Genomic DNA, 18717 nt, shown 5'->3' with positions numbered 1-18717 from the left:
AACGTCCCTGTGAACGGCAGTTAGCAAAGGCGATAGGCATCACGTGCAACGAACCAAAGGGCAAGGAAAAGGGAAAAGGGAAAGGGGAAAGCGACGCCTACATGAAAGCGGTATGTTGGCACGGAGGCCGCAGACGAAGAGGAATATGCGAGGAGCACACACGCAAGAAAAAGAAAACAGAGAAGAGCAGCGCGCCTGCTCTTCCTGGTTGCATTGGCGCGTGTCGCCGCTCCCTCCCCCTCTACATGTCCGCGTGCTCGAAGGAGGAATGCGCTGCTCATTTCACGACCCTCCGTACAGCACCATTGACATCGGTAAGCTGATGGGGATCTGAGGCCCGAGCGTCCGTCAGGTGAGCATCCGGTGCATTGGCGTTGCTGTTGAAGCAGTCCTTGTCAGTTGAGATGCGCTGCTCCGACAGCCCCACCCTCACGAGCTCCGCCCTCAGCGGCGCGTGAATTGCATGGCCATTCACGTCGATGTCGTCGCAGATGCGGGAGCGGGGCAGCAGAAGGAACGACAGCGGCACAATGAGCAGCGGGCAGCACAGATGCCCCGTGACCACGAGCCAGCGCACGTTGCTAAAATCGCACGGAACCGAGTTTGTATCCAATGGCCAGCGCGTCTCCATCAGCAACGAGCCGACAGCCGTGGACACGGTCTGGCCAAAGTTGGATAAGCCAGACATCAGTGCGTATACCATGCTCTCCGAGCCACGAGGGCACAGGCGCGACATCAAGATTGTGCACGGCATGGTGCTAAGCATGCTGCAAATATTGTAGATGATTGCATCACCGCACAGATACATGGCGTGGTCAGGGATGCCCATGTAGACATTCCAGCGCTCCACCATGATGATGTCGAAGATGCTGGCCACCGCCATGAGGGAGACGGTGATGCACATGGTGACCTGGTAGCTCATCTTTGAGAAGATGTTGGTGAAGAGGACGATGCCGACAACGCCGCCGATGTTCGAGATGACGGCACTGATGGTATTGTAGAAAACGTACGAGAAGTGCGGACCGCCAGGAACGCAGGAAGCGTCCGCGAGGTAGAAGCTGTCCAGTGCACCAGGCAGTTGCAGGTACAGCAACGAGTTCAGGTAGAAGAAAACCTGTGCCTTGGCGATGACCGGCGGAAGAGCGAAAAAGGCGAAGGCGCAGCACACAATGGAGATAGCGATGCTCATATACATCAGCTCCCACGCTGTACCGAGGATCGTCACGCACACCAGTGTCACCACGCTGCAAGTCATTACGGTGCTGTAGAGTACGGCGCGCCAGTTGTACTGCACCACCTCAGTGTTGATCTCGAAGACACCAAACAGACATGAGGGGATGCGCAAGTCCTCCCCCACTGTCTCGTCATTATCGCTCTCCTCTGCCGCCACCACGTCGCTCCTGAGTGCGGAAACACGCTGCTGCTCGTGAGTGCCTTTGACACCATCGCAGGTCGAGAGGTCGAGCATATCATCGTCGAGAGCCAAGAAGCTTCGTTGGAGCTGATGCGTGTGCTTTCCCAGAGTCTGGGGAGGCGGTGATGAATTCTGCCCCTCCAGGTGGAGGTCCTCGCCAAGGGCGGCTGCCTTGACGTCCAAGGAGGGCGAGTTCAACCGGGTCTTCGCACAGGCCTTCGCAAGCGCAGCCTTGGCGTCACGGAGGTCCTGCAGCCGCTCCGCCCGGTTTGTCTTTTCGCCATACCAGTTGAACACAAAGAGGATGCCCGCCACAAACTGCAGGGCAGCCGAGATCATCACGCCCACGTGCACCTTGCCACTCTCCGACAGCGGGCCCTGCATCACGGACGCGATCAGGGCGCCCGTAAAGATGGACAACCAAACGCAGCTCACAAGCGCTGGTCCAGGACGTGGGTTACGGCGCATTAGGCGGCTGTAGTGGCCCTCCGACAGTATGTCCACGCTCGACTTGCCAAGGGTGGTCAGGAAGATGAAGACGGCGGCAGGGGCGCCGGACGACGGCTGTGCAGGCAGCAGTGCATAGCCCAGGCTGAAACCAGCACCCATAACGCACGAGAGTAGCATGTACCACCGCTTCGTGTACCCCATGAACGCAAACGTGTCCGTAAGGGCGGCGATGAAGGCCTTCACAGACCATCCTGCTCCCCAGACGGCAGCGAGGCGTTGATACCGCGTGGCGTCGAGGCCGTAGCGCCTCATGAGCATTGGCTGGCGCGAGAAGCCGATCATCTGGTCAGCCACTCCTTTACAGAGGAAGTAGGCGAGGCATACCGAGGCAATCAGCCTGGGCCCGTAGCCCTCCAAGGCGTCGCCAATCACGGGAACCAGACGCACCCACGGGCACGCGGCGAACAGCGATTCTGCCTGCGGATGAACGATCGCCCCGTCAGCCTTGGTGCGGTGGCTGCCCTGCGTGATCGGCGGTTTCTGCTCGCCAGAAACCATCGGCCCAGGCACGCCCGAGCAGAGTGAGCCCACCTCCGCTGCGCCGTCACCGCCGTCTTTCTCGCGGCCGGCGCTCCCGTGGAATTCAGCCATCGTCGCTGGTGAGAGGGAGTTGAGCTTGGTCGATAGGAAGTGGACAGAGTAAAGCAGACAACGAAGGCACAACTATGGAAGTCCGCACTCACAAAGAGCGTTGCCCGGCTGATGGCAGGCGGGGAGGGTAAGCGCGACCAACGCAGCCCGCGGGGATTTTTGATGCGTGCTGCGTCACGGAGTGCCTGCTCGGTGAGAAAAGTGCTGCTCTACTCGCCTTATCTGTGGACGTGCGCGTGGAGCGTGCAGACAGGGTGCAGTCGTCGAGTGCATGAGACGATGCGAAGAAAAGAAGACGTATAGGCAGAGTGTCGGGCGCTCGTGGCACACAAAGGGTGGGAGAGAAGGCATGAGGCATCACACTCGCTGACAGCGACCGAGCCCCAGCGTGAGGGGGAGGGGGGGGGGCAGCGTGCAAGCACGAAGGATGACCCATAAAACGAGAAGCGTACCATCAACGCGTATCGCTATGCGAGCCCCTCTTCGACCTTGTCAGACCCAGACATGTATCTCCGGTTCGTACCGGTTGTGTGCCTCACAGTAGATCTTGGCGGAGGGGGTCGGGCGGAAAGGATGCGGACACACATACATGCGCACACACAGAGGCACAGAGAAAAAACAAAATCACGGGACGGTGCGGGAGCGGGAGGGGCAGAGAGATGTGGCGACGCCACATAATCGTACTTAAGGCAGAGGAATAACGACAGAGCGAAAAACAGAAGAGCATACACACACACACACACACAGACACAAGCTCAGACAGACTGACAGAGAGAGAGCTGCAGGTGGTGGAAAAGACACATATGGGTATTCTGGCACGACTAACAACAGCGAGCAGAGACAACAGAAAAGAGAACGCCTGCTGGCTACTGTGGGAGCAACCTGCACCGCCCTCCCCCTCTCTCCTCATCCATTGAACCTCCCACTCCAACCCAAAGAGGATTGAAGGTGTGGAAGAAGGCAGCTGATTGTGGACAGCCGGCACACGCTCTTTTCGGTTCGTTTTGTGTGTTTGGTGTCTGTGTGTGTGTGTGCGTGCTTTCCTTCGTGGCGCCCCCCTCCCTCCCTCTCTCCCTCCCTCCCCGCACACATCACTCGCCTGCAGTTGTGAGTTGGCTCTCCGGCTGCTCTCTTGGGCTGTGGGCCAACGCATGTTTCTTTTTCGAGGCAGCGCAAGAGAGAAACGACAGCTGCGGCTCTTTCTCTGCCGCTGGTTGTCAGCGTATCGCTGCTGCCGGGCGAGGCTCGTGACGGGGTAGTGGTGGTGGTGTGGGAGGAGGGAGGGGGCGCCGAGACACGTCTGCACTTCGGAGGAGGAGGGTAGTCTACTGCAGAGGTGCGGGGAGCTGGGCGATGCAGACTTGGAGAGAAAGGGTGCAACGGCAAAGGCTCTAGAGGACGTGAAGCTGGCCCTGCAGTTACTCCCATACGTGCCCGGGGACAGCTGTGTTGACACCGCTGCGCTTGTCGCGCTCATGCGTGGACCACCCCTCTGCGGTCGGCGGCGGCGGCGGCGGTGGATTGGCTGCCTTGGGTGAGCAAGCCTTGGAGTGGAGGGCGGTCATGGCAGAGCGGCGGCTGCTGAGCAGCTGCTGCTGGGCTTTACTCAGAGAACGCATGCGCAGTGCGCACTGTACCTCGAGAGCTAGTACTGCACTAAGCACCTCCTCAGCTGGTAGCGCAGATGGCACTCTTGGCCCGCCCGGCGGCTGGGATGGACGGCTGACCGGCACATTGCGGAGGCATGTCGCTACAGTCCTCAGCAGTTCAACGTCGTCTGGCGCCGTTGCCGTTGGGCTCGGCGTCGATGCCGTCATCTCGACGAGCATACGCATTATAAGTCGAAGACTGCCAACGAGTTCCTCGGCGGCACGACAGTTCTGCGACGAAGCCATTCGTGAAGTTTGCGTGCTCGCCGGCTCTCTCGAATCCGGGGCCTCAGAGGTCAAGTAGGCAGCGCTGCAGAGACGTCGCAAGAGGCCTGGCTTCACGGCGGCAGAGGACGTGGTTGCCGAGTTCTGATGGTATGCTGGCATCATGGCCTCGTTCGCCAAGGCAATCCACTCCATGTCCGCAGGGCCCACCGTCACCTCTTCCGTTGGCAACGCGTCGCTGTCGGTGGTGGCCGGAACGTAGAGGCAGTCAAAGGGCAGCCGCGCCGCCGCGGGGGAGTGCGGCGGATTGGGTACGGCGGTGTCCGTGTCACCTGCAGCGCTCGTCACTTCCTTGTCGTAGACTACCAGTAAAACAAACCCCGTAGCCGTCGAAGGCAAAATCGAGGTGTTGCGCAGCTGCTGCTGGACACAGTTAGCGATCGCCGCGATGCTGTCCGCACCGGCCATCGCCTCGCCCTTGGCCTTCTTGACAGCACCTCCGACCGACAACCGGGAGCCGTCTCTGTCATCACCACCGCTCTGGTGCCGCGTGCTCGTCCACCGTGAGCCGGCACAGACGACGTAGCACCCCACCACGTCCATCTCAGGCATCACAGCGCTGAGCTGCTCGCGGTGCTTCTGGGCCGCCGGCCAGTCAGTCTTGTCGCGGAGTATGTTTTGAAGAAAAGCGGCATCCCCGGATGGCGCCACGGCCACCGCCACACCGTCGGTCGACTGCAACCGTAGCGGGAGCTCGAAGGAGGCGCAGAGCGTCGTGGTGATGCCTCGGCCTCCGCTCTCCGCGCCGCACGTGCTGGTGTCGGCAGGGCCGGACGCTTTCGTTGTCCCCATCAGCAAACCTGCAGTGGACAGAAAAGCTGGGGCAGGGCGTGAGGCGGTGGCGGCATCCGGCGCACTGCCCTGCTTTTGCGGCGGCCGCTGTTGCTGAGGCTGCAGACCTACGCGGGTCACATGATCCACGATGCTGAGAAGGACCAACGGATGCACCGTGACAGCGGCCGGCATCTCGTTGCGAGTACCTTTTTATTATTGTTGTACGCCCTTCGCCACTGATGGTGGTGGTGGAGGGGGGAAGGGGGGCTATGGGTGTTCACGGGTGATGCCCAGCGCCGCTTGTCCCGTCGCGCTCGCAGGGTCTCTCTGCGTGCGTGCGTGCGAGCGGGAGAAGCACCGCGTGGGCCGGAGGGGGGGGGGTGGAGGGCGAGCAGGTAAACTGCAGAACAAAAAAGTCGAAGCGAGGGAGCGATAACATATGCAAAATTTGCGTATCACGACTTCTCTTGATGTACCTAATACGTGCACGCATGCATCTGCGCCAAGACCCCCGGCACGGGCGCCGGTACGGTCGGCAGACAACGCCCAACACACGTGCATTGATTGGTGAGAGACACAGGCACAGTTGCGGAGACAGCGGGTACAGCCCCACTGAACAACGGACGAGCGGCGGTGGAAGCGCAAACTACCCCTGCTCCCTCTCACCACCAACACCGTTACCACCACGAAGAAACAAAAGAGAATCCGCTCAGGATGTACAAGACCGCAAGCCGGAGTGGGACTAGGAGGCTGTAGGGCCGGTGGAGGCGCACAGCCTACAAAATCAGAAGCACGGCGGCTTGAGACCCACAACGGTTGAGCGCCCCTCTTCCCTCTCCTCCCATTTCTGTCTACACGGACATCTGAAGCAAGTGCTTCCTGGTGCATAGGCGCACGCCGACAACAACAGCAACGCATACACATCAGCAAGCCGCAGAGAGTAGCACGCGCATGGGCCCACATGGAGATGCGGTCCTTGCGGGGAAGGAAGGAGGAGGGGCTCGCAAGCGAGCCGGGTGCCTGCCGTCGCGAGAAGTGTGAGGGGTATTCGTGCGTCCGTTGCACTTGTCAGCGCCGCCACGGCTGTTGCCGCCCATACTGGAAAAGCTGTCCATCTCGTCCTCTTCTCCGCCACCGATGGGACCGCTGTCACTCACGTCGCCCCTCTCGCCATCACTCTTGGTGACAGCACACACACACACACACACACCTGCAGCGCTGCGGCTGCCTCGCGTGTGCCGGACGCCCTCTGCCCTCCCCCCGCCCAGTTTCCTCATACCCGTCGGCAACGATGTCTTTCACCTTGTTGATGGAGAAGGGCGGCAACCGCGGCTGTGAGGTGGGTGTCTGAGCCCCAAAGAGCAGCGCGGCCGCCGATGTCTCCGAGTGCGACGCGCGCACAAGCCAGCGGCGGACATTGCGACAGCAGAGCCTCGGGCTGCGCCGTTGGAGTTGCGCGCTGCTCTGCCCCGTCGGGTGCAGTCGTCGCCGTAGGGGGATGCTGCGGGCACAGTGGACACGATGGGCGCATCCGCTGCTCCCTCTCCCTTGCCGATTGGCGGGGCATGCAACGCCTCCTTATCGCCGCCGCGAAGCAGAGAATATGCGACACGCAGGTGCACGCCTTTTCCATCTCCTCAGCACACCGGCTCTGTGAGAAGCATGATTGCGTTGGTGGGCCTCAGAGATGTATTTATGTGCGTGTGCGACGTCGCCTACGGCAGTGAGAGGAGAAAGGGCGAGAAGTGGAAGACCCAACGAGCAGGTTCTGCGAAGAAGAGACGCAGAAGGGGCGGGAGTGGGGGGGGGGGATGATATACAGCGACGCAATAACAGAATCGCCAAGAGAAGAGAGATGAGGACGGAACAGTGTTCGCGGCCGTGGTGCGGTGAAGAGGAGCGTGGAAGAAGCGAAGCGGCAGAGATGTCGAAGAGGTGGCCCTTCCCCCCTCTCGCTAAATCCCACGCACACAGACACAGAGAGAGCAAGAGGTATGCGCCGTGCAGCTGCGTGAACTTGCGCGTCACGCGTATGCAGCACATGACCGAGTGCTCAGCGCACGCGCTTCGTTTCCGATGAGGGACAGAGAACAGAATCGGCACCGAGACGGGAGGGGAGGCGTGCCATGAAAATGGCTGCGGCCCTCCCGCTCCAGCCAACACGCACACACACGCACACACACGCACACGCACCTTGCACACGCGCACGGTATCACAGATAGGACTTCGACCACCCGCTGTGCGCGCTTCAACCGATCGGGGTGGAGGCCGCCGGCGGGCACACGATAACCTTTTCCACGTACTCGAAAAGAAGCCGCTCCAGCCACGTTGTACCATCGATCCGAACCTGCCACATCGACGTGGTGGCAGCGGCCAGGCATTGCTGTTCTTTCGGCGGGCGTCTCAGGGATGTGGTGGACTGACGTTTGTCTGTGTGCCGCTTGACATCGGCATCTTCGTCTATCACAGGAAGCCACTCAACGATAGCGCTGGAAACGGTGTCGCCGTCGTCGTCGAAGTCATCGGTGCAGCAGGAGTTGCTGACGCTGGTGCTAGAGCTGCTCGTGCCGTTGCCGCGCACGCGTTTCGCCTTTGCTTTCTGTGCCCAAGGAGACGGCATTTTCGAACGCGCAGCGGCCATGAGCGCGGGTGATTTTCGGCTCGTGTCCGCCGTCGGAGGTGGCACGACCCTGTCACCGCGTGGACTCGAAGGTGCCGACGGCGTTTTCCAGTGGGGCCCGTCCCTCGCGCCACGAGCACTGCCAACCTCGTCGAATCCACTGCCTGGCCAGTACATCATACCCTCCGCCACGGCAGCGCTAGAGGCGGGCAGCGTCGTGCCCGCTGGGCGTGCCCGCTCCGTCACCACCAACCGTGGCCGCCGCCACACCTCCGAGGCACCCTCCATGAAGACGGCGTGGCTGCCACGCCGCGTCAGCACTGTCGTTATCCACGGGTTTGCCTGCAGAAGCGAAAAGGGAAGCGTCGACGTCGGGGCGACGGGGTCATCGCTAGCATGCACGAGCAGCGTTGGAACGCGGATGCGCTGAATGAGGGCTGCGTGCTGAGCCGAGCGCACCCGCAACTCCACTAACGCCGCAGCTTGCGAGGAGAGCGCCGGCAACCGCGAAGGTGGCGGGTATGGTATGGGCTGCTGCGGCTGTGGCAGCGGCGTCGATGCGGAAAACGACGGCTGCGGCAAGCTGTGCTGTGGATCATAGCGCGACACCGACGGCTTCACTGACCTTTCGGGGGCGCACAACGCTGCTTCCTTCAAGGAAGGTAGCACATTCGGAGACGCGGCGCTGCACCCTTTACCCTCTGCGCCTACCATACACAAGTTGCCGGCGCCACCGTCGGCTGAGGCGGCAACCAGAGCCGATGGCGCCGGCGTCGCGTCGAAGCTGCAGAACGCCTCACTGGCGGGCTGTTCGCTCGCGAAGGACGGCGCCGCGCCTTTGTCATCGGAATCGCGGCGACTTGTTACACCGGGGTGCAACAAGCTTGGCCTCATCGTAGCCGCGCCAACAAGGAGGGCGCCCTCCCCATCTGCGGTACTGGCTTCCTTGGCGTGGTTTACAAGGCCGCTGCGCTTGTCTCTGTTGCAGGCAGAGGCAACGCCTCGGGTTGCGGCTGCCGTTTGCGGGGTTCCTACAGCACCGCTTCCAGGCAGGCGGGCCACCTGCCTAGCCGTCGGGGACAGCACCTGCAGCGTACAGGAGGCCACTACATCTTCGGTAGACATGTGCGAGCAGGCGCGCCGCAGCGGGTTGCCGACGAAGGAAGACGATGCGGCAGCGAGGGAGCCGCTCGCTGAGAACCGCTCCCCTTCCCCTTCCGCCCATGCAATGGAGAGAAAGCGTCGCCGGCCACTGCAGTCGAGCAGCGTCGGAGGGTCGAGGGAAAGAGGTGGGGGCAGATCATTCGCCGTCGCGTTTGCTGCCTCGAGACGCTGCTGCTGCTGGGCCTCCGCCATCATCGCGGACTTCGCCAGCTCCTCCCAGTCGGTGACGCTCTCGAGGCGCGGCATGTCCCACAGCGCCGACGACTCCCGCACGAGATCCTGGTGCATGATCAACGGCGATCCGTAGCTGTAGTGGTGACTAAAAGAAAGCGTCTGCGTCTGGTCATGCGACGGCGGCGAATCTTGGTCGACAGTCAACGACCACAGCACACAGTCGCTTCTACCAGGAGGGGTGGCGGTTGGTGCAGCAAGTGCATTGGCCTCTCCTAAAGCGTCGCTCACAGCTGCCGCATCACTGAACGACGCCATCAGAGGCATCGAGGCGACCAAATCCGGTGGTGAGATGACGCGCACGAGCTTAGAGAAAGGCGCTGTACTAAGGGCGTGCTGCCGGAGCGCATTCGTCGTCGAGCCCGGCACGGAAGCTGTACGCGCGGAGGCAGGTGAGGGTGACAGCGAGTGCGACTGCCAGAGCGTCGGTTGCGAGTGGTACTGTGCTGCTGCTGCTGCCGCGCGCGTGATGCACGGCTCGACATCGCCTTCCGTCGCTCTCGACGTGAGGGCAGATAAGGTGCCGGCGCCCATGGAGGAGATACAGTCGAGGAAGGAACCTCGTTGCGCCGATCGGGACTGCTGCTGCTGCCGCTGGTGGGTCCACGTGATGGTGGCTCTGTCCAGGCCGCGCTGTGCCCGGTTCACCTCCTCGCGAGCCTCACGAAAAACATGGAGAATGTGATAGAAGGAGATGTCAGGCATTGGCGCGGGGCCCGCCTGCGACGACAGCGCGCCAGCTCGCTTGTGGGTCATGTACTGGGGTTGCCTTGGCGCGTGCATATCTGCGTAGTGGAGCTCTCCCGTTGTTCGTAGAATCCTCGCGTTGCCCACAGCAGCCAGCCCGTTGCCCTGCCACTGCTCCTGATGCTGCCGGTGGGCGAGCAGTGCATCGGCGATGAGCTGCATCCGTGTCAGCAGGACAAGCAGTCGCGCCGGACCGGTGGTGAGGCTCGACAGGATGCGCGGCATGCGCGACGCAGCCTGCAGCCTCGCCGTCAGCAGTGGGGACGAGCCGGCAGGAGCGACTGCGGTGTTCAAGGCCCCGCCGCTGCTCGCAGTGCTGGTGCCCGCATGCGCCACACCTCGAGTTGATCTTGCCGACGATGACGTGGCCAGCGTGGGCCGCTGAAGCGCCAGCCCCTCTGCACGCTGCTGCGGGAGAAGCTGAAAGGCGGACGAAAGCGTATGCGAGATGCACACAAGGCCGTCAAGACGCGCCGGGGACTGCTCACCAGAGCCGCCGCCATTCTCGTCCTCGGTGCTGCGGCCGCTGCCTGTCGACGTCTGCGGCTGCTGCTGTGTGATGGCTAGCTCCAAAAGCGGGCTCGCCGCTTCCGACCAGCCCACCGCCACAATGTACACCGCCCGTCGTGGACGCGGGTCAGCGGACGCCTTAGCAGCGGCGTCTGGCGACGGCGCGTGACCACACAGATCGAGGCGAGCCGAACGACCGGCCGCGGTAGATGCGCAAGGCACTGGGGGGTTTGTTGCGGGCGGCGTGCACGACTCCAGGTTGCTCCGCAGCCGCTCAACAATGTTCCGCAAGTCCTTCAGCGTCAGCGGAGGCATTGAGACGTCGTCGGTGCACTCCGGCGACGTCGCAGGAACTCGAAGCTCTACAACAGGCACAGCCGCGTACCACTGCGTGGCGGGCCTGGTGGCAGGCCGTGTAGCCGACGGCAGCGATGACGAAGTTGCCGGCGGCGACGGTTGGTCGTTGACCTCCGCCCCGCTGCCACGAATGCTTCCGTCTTTGCTGCTGCTGGTACTAAGCATCACAGGCTTGTACGCCTTCTCCGCGCCTGCCGCGGAGATCTGCGCGGCATTTTCTCTATCCGTCGAGTCGTCGCGATTCTGTGTCGCATTCCTCGTCATTGCCGTGCCATGCGAGCCGGGAAGCAAAATGCGGTCGGCCGCTGCATCGTCTGTGGCGAACGATGACTGCCACGCACCAGCGAGGGTCAGCAGCTGACACACACAACTGAGACGCGTTACGGTGTGCTGGTACAGCCCGCTCCCTTGCAGGAGAGAAGGGCATAGCAGTAGCACCACCACCGGTGCAGGAGGCGGCGGCTGCACTGCCGATGTGGTGGACGGATCATCAGCTGGAGCAGCGGACCAGGTCGGCGGCCGGCGGCCATGCAGCCAGTACACCCCCACCGACTTCCGGCACGCCGGGGCAGGTGCCGAGGCGGGGAATGCGGGATGAGGCAAGGATGCTGCGTGACCCTGTGACCGTGCCGCTCCAGCGGCCTTCGCGCTTGACGTCGTCGGCTTCGAAAAAGCATGCGGTGCAGGATTGATGCTGCTTCCAGCGTGGGCCGTTGCCGCGGCAGACGATACCGTCGTCGTCGCCGCCGCCGCGTTGTTGTGCAGTGGCTCGAAGATGTGGCGCGTGTCCGTGGTGTAGCGATCAATACGAGCTTGCACAGCACTCTCGAAACGGCGGAAAGGATGCCAGACACCGCCGCCACCAGCAGCGTTGTGCGAGGTTGGCGATGCGCTCATGCACGCCGAGTAGTGGAGCGGTGCCGTCGCACCAGGTGGGCCCATGATCGCGTAAAAGAGGCTGCGCAGTACACGGAAGCACAAGAGAAGCGGCCCAAGAAGAAAGACGCCGGCGTCTTGCCATGATCCGCGCACCGGCCAGGAAGGTAGTGGGGGGGCGCGGGTGCGATGCTGACGCAGGCGTTGATGCTCGGGCGACGCAGCCGTTGCCGGAGGTGTGGTAATGCTACCCGGCTCACCTAACGCCTCTGTTTGCGCCGCAGACGATGCCGTCAGCGTTCCCCAACCTCTGCACCACAGCAGCTCCGCCGCAATGCGCAGTAGCGGGCCCACTAGCGCTAACAACAGCTGCGCGCGGGCGTGAACAGCATACCAAGGCGGCAAAAATCCGTACTGGCCTCGAAAGGGCGATGACGCTTTCTCCATCACGCTTCCGCGGGCGGCCGATTGTGGTATGGGGGAGTAGAAGATGACGGTGCACCACACCGGCACCGTGGCACGCATGCGCTCTCGAGCCGCAGCGACACACGCCGGTGCGGACGAGGTCCGAGCTGCGGCTCTTCGTGAAACAGCCCCACACTGTCGGTGACCCAACTTAGCGAAAAAGCCTTCCGCCTCGGCGATGCCAACGCGCTTGCGCGCCGCCGCGAGACGATCCTGCTGCTGCTGTTCTTGAGCGGAGACCAACACGCTCACCGCCAGGCCATCGAAGAACGCGTCCGTCACGCATGGTTGCTGATATCCGATATCCACGGCATCGCGTGCGGTGGCGCTCAGAAACCCGTTGAAGCTGGTGCAAGCAGCGTCCTCTTCGTCAACGCCACCGCCGTGCGGGCGTTGGTGAGAGACTTGCTGCAACTGAAGGCGCTGAGACCGCTGCATGGGGCTGCTGTGGAGGCTGATAGGAATCAGTTCGCCACCTGAGGTGCCGTCGCACCAACCAGACACCTCTGCGATGGACAAAGAGAGGGGGCGATTTAGGGTGGTCGCAACTGGCGTGGCGCCCACTGTGTAGTTGGACCACGACCCCACGGAGCCGTTCATGTCGTCATCTCCACCAATGCCATCGTATCGGCTTTGCGGAAGCGCCGCCTGCGGGTGACCATAGAAGTTGGGCAAGAGCGACTGGTGCTGTTTCTTCTGACGCAGCTGCGGCGTTTCAGGGGAGTGCGCGGCTGAGGAAGGGTTCACGGAACGCAGCACCTGTGGCGACCACCACGACGACGACACGGTTGGTATGTGAAGAGATCGAATGCGGCTCACACACTTACGCGAGAGAATGCAGCGGTTATCTTCCACTTCCCGCGTGCTGATGTCCAGCGGCGGTCCGCCTGTGCCCACCGGTACGATGTTCGCGCTCTCACCATAGTTCGACTTGTCGCGCTCCTCCGCCTTCTGGTATTTATAGGCTGCGGATAGCACCGGCTGCACCTGCGCCTCTCCGCGGCGCCCCAGCCACGCGCTCGGTGCGTCATGCCGTTCCACAAGATAGTAAGAGGGCAGGAACAGCAGCATCTCCACCGCGAAGAGCAGCGTGGTGCGGCAGGCGTAGTAGACGCACAGGAGTGCGTAGGTGAGGGAGCTGCTGACGGACATGACGCTGATGAACGCAGACGCGGGCGTGAGCGGGAGGCACGAGCGAGCGAACCACAAAAACAAACAAGCAAAAAGCAAGCAGATGAGTTTTCCGTTGGCGGCGGGGGGGGCGGCGGGCGGGGGGGGGATGAGGTAGAGCAAGCAGGTTGTGAAAGGTAGAGCACGTGATGATCGCTTTGGGCGCCTCTTTATGTTTGTGTGTGCGTGTTTTGACTTGGAGGGGAGGAGAGCCACTGATAAGAGCCTCGTTTGCCGTTGTCGTGGCTCGAGGCGTGCGTCTCGCGGCTGGGGTGCTTCGCCTTGTTCCTCACCCCCGAGTACGATACCGTTGTATGTGCAGACAGGCGGTTCTGATGCTAAGGCGCGGGGGCATGCACGCACGCGCAGATGCGATACGGTACGAGAGAATGAGAAGAGAGGGAGGGAGGGAAGGAGGAGGGGGCGAGGACGAGGAAGCAGTGGTGTAGGAGGGGGTTTCAGTGCTTAAGCTACGAGGTGACGCATGACCGATCTGTTTGCTGCCGCCCCACGGAAGGCAGCGTGTGTGTCTGTGTCTCTGTGTATGTGTGTGCTTATGGAGGAGGCGAGCGCGCACAGCTTGCGGTCTGTCAGATATTTACCGGCGTATTACTCAGCCGCGCACACGCACACGCGCACACCCTCACGTGCGCTCCAGCGGCGAGGCATCGTGCCCTTATGGTGGTGCATGCACACGCCAACTCTGATCTTGACTATTGCGTCCCTCCATGTACACACATACCCTTATGTGGCCGTTTGCGCATAGATCGATTGGGCACACCACTCGTGAAGCGCTTGATTGGCACACGCACGCCAGCACTCACGCACGCAAGGAAAAGTGCGCGTGCGTGCGGCTTGCGCTGCATTTCCTCTTGGGTTCCGTTCGGTTGTAGGTGGGAGTGAGAGGGGTGGAGGGACGGTCTCAGACCGTACTCGAGGTCCCTTTCCCTCTCGTCTTCCCACTCGGAAGCGCGGAGGGACGGGGCGGGGGAGCACACTGACGCAGACACACACACACACACACACACACACACACACACACCGCTGCACGAAAACACAGCCCACCGGGTGTCAGGGAGGAGGGCGCAGACACAATAGAAAACAAACGAAAATGCTCAAAGAACACACCCCCGCACGCACATACAACGGGGATGGTGTGACACAGACAGTCATTCACTCCCGCGACTAACACAGCATGGGCAATCCAAAACGAAGGGAGGCCATATAGCCTCTACTCCCCTCTCACATACACAGACACACCGCCCCATCTCCGCCACCCGGCGCACAGACATGCCAACAAACAACGAAAAGAAATCACAAGACGTTGAGGGAGATGACAACACAAGATCACACACACACACACACACTCACATGCACACACGCGAGCAACAGAAATGAGAACAACACAAACGAAAAGAAAAGCAGGCGAGCACGTGACCGGCGCCGACGACGCTCACACAAGGATACACCTCTCGGCAGCCCTGTCAGGGTCATGAGCTGAATGCCATGGAGGGAGAGAGAAACAGCTGGAGGGGCGAGAGAGACCAAGATGCGATGAGGAGGGGGGGGGGACACATATGGCGCACGGCAAGATCGACGGTGCCATGCGTCATCGACGAAGAGAGAGCGAAAATAAAGGTGGCGCGACATGGCAGCAGCTGCGCGCTACGCTTCCTCCTTGCCGTCGGAGGTCACTACTGCCTTCTTGAGCGAGGTCATGAACGTCATGATAGAGGCATCATCTGTGTAGATGACGTCGGCCTGCTCCACCGCCCCGTTGGGGCCGGCGCCGTACTGCATGCCCGAGTTGTGGTAGTTGGTGGCCGGGTTCACGCGCGTCTTTACGTGGCGCGCCTCGGAGCCGTCGGCGTCCGTGCGCGAGAAGCGCGGGTACGGGTAGCGGCTCGACAAGATCATCTGCGCGTCACGCTCCGCCGCCTCCAGCAGCTCGGCAAAGTTGGCGTACTCGGGGTTCTCGTGGTAGGCTGCCTCGATCCACTGGTAGATGATGCTGCCCCACATGATATGGACGTTAAAGTAGGCATCCATCAGCACAATGTTGTCGTGACGCAGGCTGCTGCTGTCGAGCTGCATGGGCGTCGCGAACGGGCTCGCCAAGTCGTACGAGTCCAGCGTGGGCTGGATCATGAGCACGCAATTGTCGACGGATTCGCGCAGCAGCCAGTGGCGCTTGAACGTCGTCTCATCAGGCGAGATGTTGAGCACCATGAAGTACTCGGAGCGGCGCAGGTTGTACATGAAGGATGGGAAGAGGGAGAGGCACGGGTCGAGGCGCAACGTGTTCGGTTGACCAGGGGAGAAGGTGGAGTAGCGCCGCACGAAGCGCACCAGCAGCGTGTCCAGCCATCGCTTGGCGTCATCCCACTTGCCCGGATGCTTCTCGAGTATGCTCACCGCCATGCGCGCCACGATCGTCGCCGCACACGTCTGATCAAAGGCGGCAGCCTTCGTGTAGTAGTCCGGCGGCGCTGTCGGCGGGGCGACGGGCTGCACGACGCTCGTCACGCGCACCCGCTGCTCGCCGCGCGGCGTGGTGTAGCGCGTGACGAACTGGATGAAGCGCTTCTCATGCGCGCTCTCTGCGCCACTCTGCTGGCTGCTGGCGGTGGCTGTGTCAAACAGGAATGAAAGCGTCATTCCCTTGTCGAGGTAGCTGACGCACCAGCGCGTCGTGCCACCAGCGCCCACCTCCAGTGGTGAGGTGAGCCGCGTAGGCCCGCGCTTGTTCGCCTCCACGTCCACGTTGCACGGACCGAGCGCACCGCGCAGCAGCGTGCCGACGGACGTGTTCACCTCCATGTGCACAGCGAATCCGCAGTGAGCTCTGTGGTCCTCACTGCTGTAGCTGCCGTCGACACCCGAAGAGGACATGCCTTCCTGCGCTGCCGCCAAGGCGCGCTCTGTGCCGGCCCGCAAATCGCAGCGCTGCCAGTAACGCTTCAGCGACTCCAGAAACATGATGTCAGTCGTCTCATCTTCGACGATGAGCGTGCCACCGGTGTTGTCGATGCAGCGGCGCATCTCCATGACACCAACTTGGTCAAGGGACTGAGCGAAGACGTCGAGGCACGTGTTCGCGGCTATCATCCGCGGCTCGAGCGCGTTGTAGAAGTTAAAGGCTGCCTCGTAGTAGGGTGTATCGCCCTCAATGATGTCGCGATGGAAGCGCATCATGTCCGCCTTGTCGGTGCTGACGACGGCGCCGGGGCCGCGCGTGCACGGGCCGCCGGTGAAGAGGAGAATCTTACCCATCTTCACATTACCCCCGGGCGCTGTAGCGGCTTTTACGTGCTTTCCGTATAGTACGTACTGCTGCTGCGCTGTCATCTGTGGTGGCGCGAGGGCCTCCATCAGGTACGTGGCCGCCTCCACCGCCGTCGACGTGGCCCGCAGCGGCCGCTTGGATGACGGCACGGCGGCGCCGTCCTCCTCGAGCTCCTCGATCAACGAGGTGAGCGCCGCCTCCACATCGCACAGCGGGGCCAGCAGCCGCCCCCGCACGGGATGATTTTCCGAGACCTGAAGCATGCTCTGCAGCGAATCGGGCGGGTTCGCCGTGTTGCCGCGCAGAAGGTAGCACTTGCTGATCGCCACGCCAGAGCTGGCGCCCAGCTCCCACACAGAGACGGTGGCGCCGAAGGAGATGAGGCCTACGAGGGCGTTGCGCGGCAGATACTGCAGGGACTCCAGCAGGCTCGTGCGCAACGACGCCATCTCGCCGGAAGGGATGCACGTGTCGACGACGAAGATGAAGGCAGGCGCTGGCTGCGGCTGAGGTGGCGCCACCACGGGCGTCGGCGGGTTTGCGAGCACAAACTCGACCGTCTCGTACATCAGCGCCGGGTGCTGCTCCGTGATGGCGGTGTTGCTCTGGAAAGAGTTGCGGCGCTTGCAGGATACGCACACCCAGTACTTGCCCATCTCGCGCTGGCTGTGCATGCTGCAAAAGGCGCCGCAGTTTGCACAGCACAGCTCGTCAATGGCTGCGCCCAGAACGAGGTGACTGGGCTCAATGAGGTGCAGCGGCGTGTACATGCAGCTCATCGGGATCACCATCTCTGGCATTGCCAGCGTCGCCGCGGAGGGGTTTTCCTTCGTCTTCGCCTTCGATGTCGTCGGGTAGCACGACCAGGTCCACCGCAGACCGTTGTCGTCGGTGGTGTTGAGGACCGCGGGCGCCGGTGCCGCAGCAGCCGCTGGTGTGCTGTTCGCCTGGCACGCATTGGCATTGCCGTAGTATCCGCCTTGAGGCGGCTGCGGTGGGTAGTAGGGCTGTTGCGCTGGCTGCGTTGACTGAGGGTCGTACGCGTTCATGGCTGTCACACCAGCGTAGCTTCCGTTGCTAACACCAGCGGCAACGCCACCGTTGTTTGTGGCGGCCGCTGTGGCCCCTTGCGCGTAGCCATCGTATCCGACTTGGAAGCTGCTGGCGGTTGTGGTCGCTGCGCCGCCTCCGTAGTAGCCTTGCGACGGCGACGACGTCGGTGCAGCGGTGGCAACGCCACTATGGTACTCGCCGAGGCCCTGATAGGTGTTACTCCACGAACCGGCCGACGTCGCCTGTGCGACACCGTAGGCTCCAACTTGCTGTGCCTGTGGCTGCTGAGGCTGAGCCTGTGCACCGTACCCGCTGCCGACACCTCCGGCAGGTGCCGCAGCCGCACCGCCGTAGTAGTTTGCACTGCTGCCATACGCGCCCCCTTGCGGGGTGCCTTGGCTGTAGTAGGTGTTGTATCCCTGGTTCATGGCCTGTGCTGTTTCACGGACGGCTTGACTGTCCCGTGTCTGTGGCCCCTCTGCCTCCACCTTAAAAGAGGCGGCCCAGCAGTGCGTCTGTGCTTGTGAGTGTGCGGGTGCTGATGTGTGTGCTTGTGTGTGCCCACTCCGAAGGCGAGGGAGCGATATCCTGCGGATGCGACTGGCTTATAGTGGTGGCCGATGCACACTTGCGACAGCCGGCTCCTGTTGCTGCGGGCGCACGGACACAACCGCACGCAAACGCCCAGTGGAATGCGGTGGTGACTCCCACCTCCCAGGAAGCGCTGGAGGGAAGAGCGTTCCGCACACGAGATGAGGACCGCCCACACTGAGCTGCGATGTGTGTGTGAGGATGGGGAGGGGGAGGAGGAGGAGGAGGGAGGAGGCAAAGGCGAAAGAAAAGAAGGAAGACGTAAAAGCGAAGTCGCAGACCCGGTCGTGTGCACCGAGCGACGGGCAGGGAGAGGCTACGGAGTGAGAGTCGTGGCGGATCACGCAGCGCTTGGGCGGAGGAGGGAGGGGGTGAGGGACAATGGATGGAGAAGCGAGTTCACAGATGAGAGAAGAGGGTGCCT

General features: G+C 62.3%; 4 protein-coding genes across 4 annotated transcripts; all 4 read right to left on the bottom strand.

Annotated features, from left to right (window-relative positions):
* Positions 1 to 277: 277 nt before the first annotated feature.
* Positions 278 to 2515, bottom strand: LDBPK_100360 (folate/biopterin transporter, putative; the record flags this gene model as incomplete). Its single annotated transcript, XM_003858827.1, has 1 exon — positions 278 to 2515. The coding sequence occupies one exon, from the start codon at positions 2513 to 2515 to the stop codon at positions 278 to 280; it is 2238 nt and encodes a 745-aa protein (XP_003858875.1).
* Positions 2516 to 3933: 1418 nt separating this feature from the next.
* On the bottom strand, positions 3934 to 5241 carry LDBPK_100350 (hypothetical protein, conserved; the record flags this gene model as incomplete). The annotated part of the gene is made up of 1 exon (XM_003858826.1): positions 3934 to 5241. One exon carries the CDS (start codon positions 5239 to 5241, stop codon positions 3934 to 3936), a length of 1308 nt encoding a protein of 435 aa, XP_003858874.1.
* Positions 5242 to 11654: 6413 nt separating this feature from the next.
* LDBPK_100340 (hypothetical protein, conserved) lies at positions 11655 to 11873 on the bottom strand (the record flags this gene model as incomplete). The annotated part of the gene is made up of 1 exon (XM_003858825.1): positions 11655 to 11873. One exon carries the CDS (start codon positions 11871 to 11873, stop codon positions 11655 to 11657), a length of 219 nt encoding a protein of 72 aa, XP_003858873.1.
* A 3155-nt stretch (positions 11874 to 15028) lies between these two features.
* LDBPK_100330 (protein transport protein Sec23, putative) lies at positions 15029 to 17440 on the bottom strand (the record flags this gene model as incomplete). Its single annotated transcript, XM_003858824.1, has 1 exon — positions 15029 to 17440. The coding sequence occupies one exon, from the start codon at positions 17438 to 17440 to the stop codon at positions 15029 to 15031; it is 2412 nt and encodes an 803-aa protein (XP_003858872.1).
* Between the last annotated feature and the right edge of the window lie 1277 nt (positions 17441 to 18717).

This window comes from Leishmania donovani, chromosome 10 (assembly GCF_000227135.1).
Source record: "Leishmania donovani BPK282A1 complete genome, chromosome 10".
In the NCBI taxonomy this organism is placed as follows: Eukaryota; Euglenozoa; class Kinetoplastea; order Trypanosomatida; family Trypanosomatidae; genus Leishmania; species Leishmania donovani.
The sequence above is the reverse complement of the archived record's forward strand: the minus strand, read 5'-3'. Positions and strand labels throughout refer to the sequence as shown.